This window comes from Spea bombifrons, chromosome 1 (assembly GCF_027358695.1).
Source record: "Spea bombifrons isolate aSpeBom1 chromosome 1, aSpeBom1.2.pri, whole genome shotgun sequence".
In the NCBI taxonomy this organism is placed as follows: domain Eukaryota; kingdom Metazoa; phylum Chordata; class Amphibia; order Anura; family Pelobatidae; genus Spea; species Spea bombifrons.
Genome location: NC_071087.1, coordinates 60,272,796 through 60,286,166, shown reverse-complemented (window position 1 = coordinate 60,286,166; position 13,371 = coordinate 60,272,796). Strand labels below are relative to the sequence as shown.

Sequence of the window (13,371 nt, the reverse complement as noted above, 5' to 3'; positions counted from 1 at the left end):
TTATATCCCTGCACTACATCCAAGTGCTTTTAAATGTCTGTACAGACTCTGATAAAACTACCTCTGCAGGAATTCCACATCCTTATTGTCCTAACTGTAAAAAAAAAACCCCTTTCCTCTGCCTTAGACTAAATCTCTTTTCTTCCAGTCTAAATGTGTGACCATGTGTCCTATGTATTCTGTTTTTTTTTTCAACTATATTCCATTTTATGTTCAGCTGATCATGACACAAGACACCACTGTACCTAGTAAGGTATGATAGTACTACCATATTTGAGTAGGACAATCTTCTCTGATTCCTTACGCATGTGATGCATGACTAGCCACTACTTCTCAGTCATACGCCGCCTGTGTCACCCTCCCTTTGCTTAAGCGTTAGTAATGGTGTCATGTTCTGGATTTGCCAGGTCAAGCATGCAATGTGAGTAAATATAGTCTGTCCGTTTCACTGTACTTGTTCATTCCAGCTCAGCCCAGCTTTTTGGAAACAGATGATACAGTAACTGACATCACAAACCATGCCTAGCATCAGAAAAGTGCATGATGGAAAATTTTTAATCAAACATGGAAAATGCTAAATCAAATGGTGAGAGCAAGTAATTGTCCTGAGAAAGCCAGTGGGGAAGGAGTGTTGTTAATTTCCAAGTTGTAGAATTGAGGGGATCCAGTATTAACCCCTTAAGGACAATGGGCAGCCCCTAAACCCTTTGAAAACAATGCATTTTGAGCCCGTCCATGTACGGGCTTTGCATCTTCTAAAACTCTGGATCGATTCCTCTAAAGGAAGGTAGAATAAGGAATCTACACAATTAAATCAAGTCCATCAATACCAGCATATTGAAGATATATCTAACTGGTTTAACCTAGATTAAGGTTAAAAAATACAATTAAAGCTCAATCCAAATTTGCACTGAAATGGAGAAAAAAATCATGGTCTTCAAGGGCAATCACAATATTCCATGAATCAACTACTTACGATGCTTACCCCTGAATATTCTTAAATTCATAGGTAGTACATTTTACATTTTTTATGGACCATTCTGTGAAGCATCTGTTTAAGATGTAACTAAGGCTCCTTTAATTGTAATAAGTGGCCTCTTGTTATCTGCTCTGTTGGTGGGGTGAAGGTTTGCACACTTTTCATTCAGCTAGAATTACATCTGTCAAATTTAGGTGTAGCATTCATTTTCTGTGCTTTTTCACAAGCAGTACCGCAGTGATTACAATTAATTGCGCAGGTTATACGCCACATCAAAACAAACTTCAATTATTACCCCTCAACTCCAGAGAAATGCAATATAGCTTGCATATTTCTCTGAAAGAAAGAAGTTTAGAACACAGCATTAAGCAGCCTGATACCTGCAAGTCGAATGGTTTCATTATGACTATAGCTCCTCCTTTGTCAGCTCATTTTATTATGTCTTTGTTCGCTCAGTGATTTCATGGCACTTTATTCCTCTCTAGTTATGTTAGCCTTTTTTAGTTTTCATTTAATATTGCTGGTATCCTTCCAGAGTAAGGTCGTGTCCTGGCTGTGGGGGTCCAGGTGTTTTGTGGCTGCATATTGTTGTTGTAAAATTACTCTGAGCCTTGTATTCTGTCACTGCAGAGCTCTATCATCTCAGTGTTTTGGGGGGGCGGTAGGTGGGGGTCTAGAATTACAGTCGCTTTGACTGGACATATAGCTCTTCTCTGGTTGGTTTGCCTGTTTCACTTCAGTTGATAATTTAGTTTCATGTCATGGTTTTATGCTTGTTTGCAAACATTGCACCTTGTGTTATATACTCCAAGTCCTTCTAGCCCAATTTCATTAACCCCTTAGGGGTCCGGCTGTTTTTTTTTTGTAAAATGAAAAGGGCTTTTTAACATTTCTATGGTGCTTGTGGTTAGCTGTAATTTTCTTCCCTTTTATTTGCAGTAATCATGTATGTTATATATTAGGGGGGGGTCAGGTCAAGAAGGGTTTTCTTTAGATACAATTATTTTGATTGTACAGCTCCTGGTAGATGGCACTGTCAAACACCCCAATATGTGTTCAGCATGGGCTGGTCAGGTTATATGGAGGCTATTTACACTGATCAAACCATATATGTTTGTAGACACCCCAAGGTATTCTATATTCTGGTGTTTTAACTTCCTCCTTACCCCAATTCTGCCACCAGCCTTAGTCATTTGTTTTATTAAACACATTGTACTTCAGGTATGAATTTAAAGCTCTTGGTATATGTCACTGTCAAATAACCCAATATGTGTTCGCCAAAATTCCCTGAGTACAGTGATAAAACCCATGCATGGGTTTGTCAAGTTGGGGGGCTAAAAGGCCACATTTGGGAGAAGTACATGTTTGAATTTAGATTTTTATACTCTGGTCATCCTGTCTTCCTGCTGTCCTTCTTGGGACATCTTTGGAGCAGGCCAATTCAATTTACCCCCATGAAGCCTTTTTTTGAGAACTACACACTTTTTCCATGCACTAATTCTATTACCAGCCTTTGTCGTAGTTTGTGGGAGTCATCTTGTGTCCCCACCCCCACACTGTACTTTAGGCATGAATTTACCACTATTGTATTATGTGTCACTAACACCCCAATGTTTTCAGCAACATCTCCCAATTACAGGGGTACCACCCATGCATAGGTTTGCTGGGATGTTTGGGGGCTAAGCCAATTCTATTTATCCCATCAAACCATGCATTTTTTTAATCTAGCCTAAACAGGCAAAATACAGCACTAATATTAGCACGCTCATAAAAATGATTTTTTTTGTTGTTGGAACTGAATTGTTCCCCTGCTGGTGACATCACTGCATTTTTTTTAATCACATTATGATTAGAAAGCTGGGCTCTACTGACTATTGTTGGAATGCAGTACCTGTATTCAACCTGCAAGGGGAGCTCAGAGATGTCAGGATGGCCTAGAGCGACCCACTTGGAACTTCATTTTTGTTATTTTTAAAAGGGAGCTGCCACCGTGCATTAGGCACGGTTTTCAGTATTGCTACTGAGGCATTTCAGTGACCCCACTCAAGCTTATAAGGCTTTCTTAATGGCATGAAGAGCCAGGCACATGATTGGCTGATAAGGGGCTAAGCAGAGTATGTGACATATATTAGTTTTGTATATTCTGTCATAGCTGCATTAGAAGATTAATCTCTAGGTCAAGGGCATCCAACGAGCCAAATTTGGCCCGCCGGACTTTGAGGTCCATGGGAAACCGGGAGATTTCTCAGTGGGCCTGCCGTTCTGGGGGCCGGCGCACAGATGCCATTGAGGCAGTTGTATGGTCAACTGCACCGACCGCTTAAGGATTTTGAAGTGGCCGACTTGCAATTCTAAAGGGGGGGGCCTAGCTGGGGCATCAATACACAGGGGGACAAACACACAAACAAAAGGAGTGTTGTAGAAAACATTTTTAATGCTTTGTGTAGCTTAAGCCATCCCAATGAGGGTGACACTGTGGCAGAGCCTGTCCAGGGGTGTGTTGGGGTGTCAGCATGGCAGAGCCTGCCTTGGTGTGTCGGTGTGGCAGAGCCACATGATCGCTAAACTAACCCTCTATTAATACACATTATAAAGCTAAAAGGCCATATTTTCTCAGTGAAAAATGAATGCGGCCCACGTACACATACATTTCTGATGAAGTGGCCCTCTGCAGAAACAGCTTGGACATCCCCTACTCTAGGTCAAACGTTTTTACCCCTCCTGCCAAAATATTTAGAGAGTCCTCTACATGCCATAACAATCTGAGTTTTAAATGAATGGTAATGGAGAACAGAAGCTAATTTAATTTCAGAAGCCATACAAAAAGTTATGCAAGTTCTGTTACAAATTAAAAACATTAAAAAAAAATAACTCATGGTAGCACAGTAATAAATAATTCATTATATACAAATTGCTTCTTCTACATGTGCGTACTGCTGTTCCAGTATTACGGAGAAATACATTTTAGCATCATGTATTAATAAAAGTAAACAATGTTTTATGAAATGTTTAAAATCTTGCTCTGTATATCAGTGTAAACTTGATTGAAGACTTCATCTTTTGGAAGAAGGCCATCTATAGAGACTGCAGAGAATAAACACATTTAGGGAACAGTTATTTAGCATATCTAATTGAGCCTTAATCGCAAGAACGTTTAAGTCTGCTTGAGGCTTATTACGGACTTCTGGTTAAAGCATCCCACTCTCCAATGTTTCTGCCAGTCAATGCCCTTTTTAGCAGGCACCTGATCACTGCTGGTATGTGACACTAGCTTAGCATTTTTATTTATTTATTTTTTTATTGGTAAAATACAGTTTATATCGGGGGCTGCAATGAAATAAACCAAGGTAATTTTTCTGACAGATGCGGCCAATAAACCCCCCCCTTCCAAAAAAAAAACAAAAAAAAAACCCCACATAAACAAAACTACATTTCAGTCAAAATGCATACAGGATTACAGCATTTCCTCACCAAGTATGCAAGTGATTTATTGATGCTACTTTAGACAGGTAGAATTTTATAAGACATGGCTAGCAGAAGTACATTCTGCTCAACTACTTAAAGCCACATGACAATTGTCAATTGTCAAATGACTGACCATTTACTTACCTACATTCACACCGTTGTTTTCCATTTGACTCCTATGTTTAAGATACATTGGCCAAACATGACCATCAAACAGGCCTGGAGGGTCTGGCACAGTATAGTTCCGGCCACTGCATAATAGAATGAGATTTAGATGAGGGAAATATCACAATAATCTAACAGCAATAGCTTGACAGACAATTTATACTTGCCCACGCCTCCGCTTGCACTCTTCATAAGGAATGGTTAAGTAGTATCTCTTGGTGCACATGTCTGCTAGTAACCTATAAGAGCATAAAAGGCAAGCTTTATCATAAGGGTAACTATGCATATCAAAAACTAAGGTCAAACTAACACTTACCAGTCAACAATAGTCTTCCAGTAACATACAAGTCAGACCGACATGCTATGCTGGCCTAAGCACAACTAGTATTTGGGTTTCATAAATGGATGACAGTCTAAACTTAACGTATGAATAAATTGTATATAAAGAAATTAGCATAAATACTTTAGATAACATTTTCCTATTTTGACAATGTAATGGAAAACCTAGTATCTGTCTTGACAGGTTCAATGCAGTTACTATTCAACATGGCACCTAGGTTTTATTGCACTTGATTCCAGGATGTGCATACTGCTGGATATTTGGCTCTAATTAGGAATGCAAGTGCAATTGTATTCATTATGGGATGAAAATAGTAAAATTGAATTACTTGTGATTAAAGAGCAAGAATCCCTCTAAAATCAGTGTATGAATCACATCTTCTCCTTGCTGATCATTGGAAACTTTGACTCCGTGGGATCGCGCAAACTTTACAGGGTTTTCCGCCCATGCATTAACTGTATTCACCATGGCTTCCATGTCTAGCGACGTAATCACTGGAAAGTAAAGCAAAATGGTGAGGTGCAAGCCTGGATGACAGCAAATTTATTGCTGTATTTTGATAGGTAATAGAGATCAGAAAAGTTACTTATACATTACTTTTTCCTACAGCAAACACGGCTTACCATCCCATTGTTTAAAGCCATCTTCACCAACTTCTATTTGATCTGGTGGCTGAAACATAGCGAGCAATAAAACAATGCTGCAATTGGCAAGTGCAGCGTGGGCACACAGACATTGGATGTGAGCAAGCAACACAGGTCAGGTGTTTTACAAACTGTTCTTAACAGCTGTACAGTTTGGGCTTAACACATCCATAAATGTTACTATCTATGGATCAGAGTGAGTTTTGAAAATCAAAGCTGCTCAAGGTTTTGGTTACATAATGAAACCAAGAACCACAACTGGTATTTATAAATCTCAAAAAGTGATAAACAAACAAAAAAAAACAGTGAGACGAACCCAAGACGGCCAGTACATAAAACAAAAACTCACATTAGCATACCTAACAAGTGCCTTGAGTGGTTCACATTCAAGTTAAAACATTAATCCTACATATGTATAAGCATACCTTGAAAAAGTCATCTTGGTGGACGACACAGCAATTGGGGAGAGTGTTAATTAACCTTTTTGTCAGTGTAGTCTTCCCACCATTTGTAACCCTGAAGTAAAAACAAAAATATATTTAAACAGCATTTGAGGAGAATGTGTGCTTATTTGCCTATTCTTCTGGATAAAGAGACTTAGCTCCTAGATGCAGTGTGATATATATCTATCTCTATCTCTATCTCTCTCTATCCATCTCTATCCATCTCTATCCATCTCTATCCATCTCTATCCATCTCTATCCATCTCTATATCTCTGACTTAAGAGTACATGAACAGAGCCATAGCCAGTTTTTGTTTCGGAAAATATATCCTTAAAGCTGCAGTAAAGTGTTGTACAGGATGATAGGTCTCGAGTTACATTGTTAATTAGGTACACTCATTATTGGGAAGTACTAACTGGCACATTTAATCATCTCATACCCAGTAAAGCATATAGAAGAGTTTGGCAACCCCAGCGTGTATTTTCTTATCCACTACCATTCATTGAGAATAAGAAATCAAACCTTTGAACAGTTTAATACCACACTTCTTAAAGAGATAAGTGAAATTATGATTTCTAAACAGTTAATCGATAAGTAGCACGTTGCCAGAGCATAGGACACTGAATTCTAAATAGCTCGCTAGGTAAAAAATGGCAAGCATGGTTACATTCCGAAGAAAAAATACTTTACATAAAGACGATCAAGAAAGTTTATCGCTCGTGAGAAAACAAACAAAAAAAAAAACGCGCCTTTTGGTTTTCGCGCCCTGACCTGGGATTGGTTTACAAGCTCCCGCCTTTTTTCCACTCGGCAGACCCCAACCTATGACAGCACCAGGCAAGTAAATTACCTCTAGTTGCAGATTATAGATGTATCCGCATGCGACATATAGAGATAGCTGTACAACAAGAGTGATTCTGAGGATATATAACCCCGTTAGCAATGTATTACTTTAAAAGGTAACGTGCCAGCTGCAATATATTTTAGTTTTACGCCAGTATCTTAACGCTATACATGATTAAAGGTTATCGTCGAATTGTATCCCATTGCAAGTAAAAAGGGGGACAGCTTCTTCAATATACAAACAAGACTTTAGATTGCGCTTGCCATAACTACAATATTTTCGCTGCAAAATTATAAACCTTACGATTATTTTATTTAACCAGAATGAATAGACTTTAGCTAGAGAGAACAGCAGCCCGTTTCAAAGCACGCGAAAGAAAGTTCATTAAATGCCATAATTATACTCACCCGCCAATTCCAATGATTATTCGCCGCATGGTTACCACCGACCTTTGTTCCCGGTATACTACTATTTCATTGATAAACGTAATAGCTAAGGGCTTTCATTTATACCTTAAGTAATATACGTCATCAGGGGGGAAAAAAGGAGGCAGCCAATCGGAAGCATTCACTGAACACGCAAGCGCAGCTCCTGGACACCTGTCTATTCTTATCAAAGTCATGTGCGATGTATTAATAGATCTAGGCTAAAAAAAAACTTGCCTAAATTAGTAAACGATAAAAGACGTCCAATGTCACCAGCTATCCGCGGGTAACCTATTTCATATTTCGTTTTGTACTATATAGTTTTATATATATCTATATATAGATATATATATATATCTATATATAGATATATATAGATAGATATATATAGATCTATAAATAGATAGATATAGATCTATATAGAGAGATATAGATAGATATATGTATATAGTACCACATATGCAATAACCTCCACAACTCTGGGGCTCTCCCACCTTCTTAAATCTCTGGGTTCTGTAAGTCTTTTCACTACTCCTCACTACTATTTTTATAATAGGATACATTATAATGACTTATTTAATTTAATTGCCAAGCATGTCCGTGTCTTAGAATGTACCTTTATGGTTTACCACACATTTTGGAGGCTAATCTTACTATCTAATTTGCCAACTTCTTATTCTTTAAAAACAAAATTTAGTATTATTACCGCTATTTGTAAAGGGCTTGCTGGGACTTTAATTTTTTTTAGACAATTTAAAAAGGATATGATTTCCATTGTTACTTTTCTTTTTTCTCTCCTATTGTTTTACTTCCTCCTCAATCACCGGCTAGTTTGTAAGCTCACAAGAGCAGGGTCCTCTTTTCCTTTTGTAACAGTTTGTTATTGTTTGTGATTTTACTTCATTTTATGGACTCTGTGGTAACAGCGCTATGGAATCTGCTGGTGCTATATAAATAAGTGTAATGTAATGCTGTCAGTTAATTCATTGGTGAATGGATGGACCATGTGTTTCCAACCATTTACCAGCAGGGGGCAGAGTTTACACTTACCCAAAATTACTTTGTTAACTACAGTTGTTATTATTATTATTATTATTTATTGTTATATATAGCACCATCATATTCTGTAGTTCTGCACAATTGGTGCATGTCTTTCATTGTTGCCTATAGTTGTATAGTTTCTTACCTTTAATATTGACTGCTTTATTCTTCCTGTTGTAAATTAAATCAGTTCAATCTTCTCAACAACTGTCTTTCAACAGTCCTCTGGGTCTGCATCTAAAGCAAGCTTATTGAAAAAAAAAATCAGCTGTTAAAATCAGCTGTTTTTCAGTGCTGACTATAAGTCAGTCAGGTGAACGCAATGTTCCTGTTTATATATAAATCTTATCACTGTTATATTATTGTAGCCCGTGGCCAGTTATGTCCCGACTCCTGTGAGTCTCTCCAGTGCCTATGTGACCACATACACATTTTTCCAGTGAAATAGTGGACACTATTCTCGTTGTCCTGTAGAAGCACATTTACTCTGCGAACTGGAGCGGCTACCCACCTCTATCTAGCTCATACTACAAATAAGGTGGCAGTGACAGCCAGGGACGTCCCAGTACACTCCTGGTTCCAGTTACACTGGTGGCAGATGTGAAATGTGTGTAACCACCACCTGGGACAGTAACAGAAAGCAGGATGAAGTGAGAATGTGGTTAAGGGCTTGCCAATCCTTTTTTTTGGTTCAAAACATGCTCTGGAAGATGTGAAGGATGTTGTTGCTTTTTGCCTGAAAGAAATGTTTTTGGGGGTGTACTAAAACCATGAGGTTGCTTATGTCCCCAAGTCATAAAGCTTATCCACAGAGTAGTGCTGCTGTTGCTCAGAGAGTCTGTTTCAGAGTTTTGGAAATAGATTTACATCAACAAATACAATAGATTCAAAAATATCTGAATGTACAGGCCACATGATATACTTATGTTGTTAAGGAACATTTCTACCTTCTGCTTCATAGGTCATAGTCACAGCATAATGCTGCATTCAGTATCTAAGACATTCACACTCCCTGTTTATTTCTTGAGGTTCCACTCACCCAACCTTCTGAACCTACGCTTTTTTCTCTAACCATACTTCAGATGTTAACAAACCAATGTCTGGATATAAGAGGTTATCAAATTGATGCTACATTATATTATGCAGCCCAAACTTTGAAAATAGGCCCAGTCAGGACCATCTTTAACGCGAGTTCAACACAGAAGGAAGCAGTAGGTCCCTGCGGACGTCTGCAAGCAGCACAGAGACATCTGCAGTTCGGGTAAGGGGGTGGGGAAGCTGTATGAATGAGTATGTGAGACTGAGTGAATGAATGAGTGAATGAATGAGTATCTGAATGACGGAATGAATTAGTATCTGCGAAGGAGTGAATTAATATTTGTGAATGACTACAGGTAAATGAGTATCTGAATGAAGGAATTAATTAGCATCTGTGAAAGAGTGAATGATTATCTGAATAGTTATATGAATGAGTGAACTAATATTTGTGAATGAGTGAATTAATATGTGTGTGATAGCATGGATGTGTAAGTGGTGGACATGGCTGTTTGGGTGTAGAGATGCCAAAGGCAGGCTGTTTTGGGGTTAAAGATGCCATAGGGAGTCTGTTTCGGGGCAAAGATGGCAAGTCCAATGCTTCCAATCTGGATGCTAGGTAGGTCCTGTGGATGCAATCTGGGTGCCAGGGCTCAAGGGGGGGGGCTGGGTGGGTAGCATAAATACACAATGTAGGGCTGGCTGGGCCATAAATACACAATGGGGGCTGGCTGGCATGCAAAATACACATGGGGCTTGTGGCGTCAATACACAAGGGGGACAGCTGGGGCCATCACATAAATCAATATGAAAGGGAGAGCCAGGCTGGAGGTGATACACAAGGGGCAAAACACAAAAGACATAAAGCAGTGTGGAAAAAAAAATATATCTATTGTTAGCTTAGCAGTCCAGATGCGTGTGTCAGAGCCTGTCCTGGTGTGTGTGTTTGGGTGGTGGTGTGTCAGAGCCTGTCCTGGTGTGTGTTTGGATGGTGGTGTGGCAGAGCCTGTCCAGGTGTGTGTGTCTGGGTGTCGGTGTGGCAACGCCTGTCCTGGAGTGTGTTTGGTCATCTGTTTCCTGGCACTTTACTTTCTGTAGGAATAAATTTAACTATTTCATTTTTACTTATCCAGAGACAAAACACGCTCTTGAATTTGTAGTCACTTCAGAGGACAAAACTTTCTAGGCCCAGAAATCAGTGAGAGGAAAAGTAAAGGTTTTGTGTTATTTTATCTTATTTCAAGCTGCATATTTTATTAAAAATTGTGGCTTCAGGCGTCCCATGTATGATGATCCCATTGTGGAGGTAGCATGCAGACTTTTCCGACACCCATCACATAAGATTCCATCCTATATTATCTGCCTAGCACTGATGTCATCTTTATCCAGTACACATGGATGCCGAGGAGTTAAGATTCTGTCCACTTTACTTATTTCCATAAAAACGCCACCAAAATCCTCAGCACCAGACCCATGCTCTTAATCCAGACCTAATATAGTGCCAACAATTTATGCATCTCTTCTTACAATACATACCGTATATTCAAGGAAATGAATGCTCTGCGCACAATGTAGAGGAAATGGGGTGAGGAGAAACTTAGTACGGAGAAAGCTGAGAGGTATTTTGTTATATTGTGAACCCAGTCAAATTTCTCCTCCTTATGATGGGGGTTTATAGTAACTGAGAACTGCTTCACTGCCTGGATTACTGCCAATCTATTCACAGTGCATTGATCTATGTAATGGAGTAGTTCTCAATGTCTAAACCCACATCGCTGTCAAGCACCTGTTAGTCTTGTGAATATACTACGACACGCAAAGCAAGGGTTTGGCCAGCTGTATGTCTGATATACAGCCATCATCATAGCAACTCAGAAGGAAGCGTTCAGAAGAAGAGCTGGTCACCATGAGTGGTATGCCACATAGTGTCAATTTCACTGCACTGCATCAGGTGAGATACTAGTATTGTAATAATTTATATATCACTTCGTTTTTCACGAGTGCCAATTAATTTCCCCTTTATTTGATTTCACAGTTTTTTTAATTCACGGTGAGGCCCTCATCACGATTTGGCACACGATTTGGTCACCTTTGTTTTTGGACACTGTTTTCTTTTTAAAGGCAGTGAAGCCTGGACTTTGCTGGAGGAGGATTGGGAGCCTTCTGGCCCCTTCTTCTCTTCAAAAAAGGACAGCAAAGGAGTCTCACCCTTTGGGGTGAGACTCGAGATCCGACCCTCCAATGGGGGGGGGATTTGTCTGGGTTCCCCGTGAGGGAACTCAGTATCGTATTCTGGCTTCTGCTGCCCATGGCACAGTTGCAGCACCCAGGAGCACGCACCCCGGGCTCCAAAAAAAACCCAAAAAACTAGTATTCTAATCATTTTTCTTACTGTTTTCACAGATACAAGTGTTTTAATATAATTAATGCTGGTTAGTTTTTGGTAGTTTTACAGTTGTCCTCTAGTATTGTTTACAAATTCCCTAACCAGTTCCAAAAATAAAATGTTTGTAAAATAAAAAAAGACAGAATTTTTGCTAGGGAATATTCTCAGGTACATTAATACTATACATACATTGCCTTTTATGTTTTCTTGGAGAGATTAAAGAACCTAAACACTTCTTTATGGTCTACAATGCAACAAAAAATATTTATGAGTTGATAACACGTGAGTTTTCACTTTTGTTGTTTTTTAACCTGGGTTAGCCACAAATAAAAAGAAATACTTAGTTTGATTAATTTATAAATAACCGAAGTACCCCTTTATACAAAGCTGTAAAAGCTGTTTTCGGTGTTTGCACGTGCATCTCGGCGAAACAAGTGTCGGGTTAGAGAGTAAGAGATTTGTTTTTCGGGTTCGTTTTCATGTTTTCCCGGATGCACAAGTCTGCGAATTATTATTATGATTGTCTGTTGACATCAGCTTTCCAGTTTGACCTTGTTTAATCTCCACCTGCCTGACCATTTGGCCCGTTATTTGACCTTGAGTTAGGTTTTGTTAAGTGTTACTTTGTTGCGCAGGTTGTTGATGTTAAGTCCAGGTAGTCATGGTACCTGGAGGCTCAATAGAAGTTACATACATGTTATAGGCAAAAAAACTGAACTTTCAAGGGTTACCCACAGTTGTTTCAGACCAAGGGTTTTACATTGAATGAGGGTAATTTATCTACAGATGTGTGTATCATGGATCCTGACGAGGCAGCTAACCTCATAAAACTGAATAAAAGTTTATTATGGTATACATGATAACATACAAACTTCATGGAGCATTTCTACATCATAAAAAGTTTAAAATAAAGAAACATTCATTATGATGTTCCAAGTCAAGTGTGGTATCTAAGTTACAGCAATTTTCTCTTCGTGGCCACATAGTACTGTGAAAAAAGCATCACAAAAATGTGGCATGTGTTGAAACCTCAAAAGACCGCTTAATATCTGTGTAGTACACAGTATAAACATCCTGATAGCACAAACCACGCCGTACCACCAAGAGAGAATAGAAACGAGGAGAACATTTCTGTAGCCTACGTAACTGGTACAGAAAACATCAGTTTCAACTGTGTTTATTCATCTATTCCACCTCTGAGGAAGCGGCCTAGTGAGCGAAACACGTCAGGGTATAAGACGCCTAAAAGGGTGTTAAAAAATGCCTCGGATGTCAAATGTGCTAGGTACATAGCTGGTTTAAATTACCTAGTCAGTTGGGGGTCGTGTTAGCTGGTGAGTTTAGGGTGACGGCACAGTGGCCAAACACATCTCTTGTATCTCCTGCACATTAGGTGACCCGCTGTGTTCCTGCCTCCCCGGACCGGTTCACAAAAGGCTGGTCCCTGGATCGGGCCAGTTCCTTTGTGAAGATGTTTTGACCAATCCTGGGGACAATTGTCCCCTGGGCCAGCATGCCCTGGTGTTAAAGAAAGAGGTCCATGCACAGGGGAATTCTGCTGAATGCCTTCATAAGCTTTCTAGAGGAAGAAAATATAACTAAT

The 13,371-nt window shown here is 39.3% G+C and overlaps 1 protein-coding gene across 1 annotated transcript; it reads right to left on the bottom strand.

Annotated features, from left to right (window-relative positions):
• Positions 1–3,779: 3,779 nt before the first annotated feature.
• On the bottom strand, positions 3,780–7,440 carry NMRK2 (nicotinamide riboside kinase 2). The gene is made up of 7 exons (XM_053455918.1): positions 7,289–7,440; positions 6,019–6,109; positions 5,573–5,621; positions 5,278–5,443; positions 4,777–4,848; positions 4,589–4,695; positions 3,780–4,063 (listed from the first exon to the last, which is right to left on the bottom strand). Exons 1-7 carry the CDS (start codon positions 7,315–7,317, stop codon positions 3,978–3,980), a joined length of 600 nt encoding a protein of 199 aa, XP_053311893.1. The 5' UTR covers positions 7,318–7,440; the 3' UTR covers positions 3,780–3,977.
• Between the last annotated feature and the right edge of the window lie 5,931 nt (positions 7,441–13,371).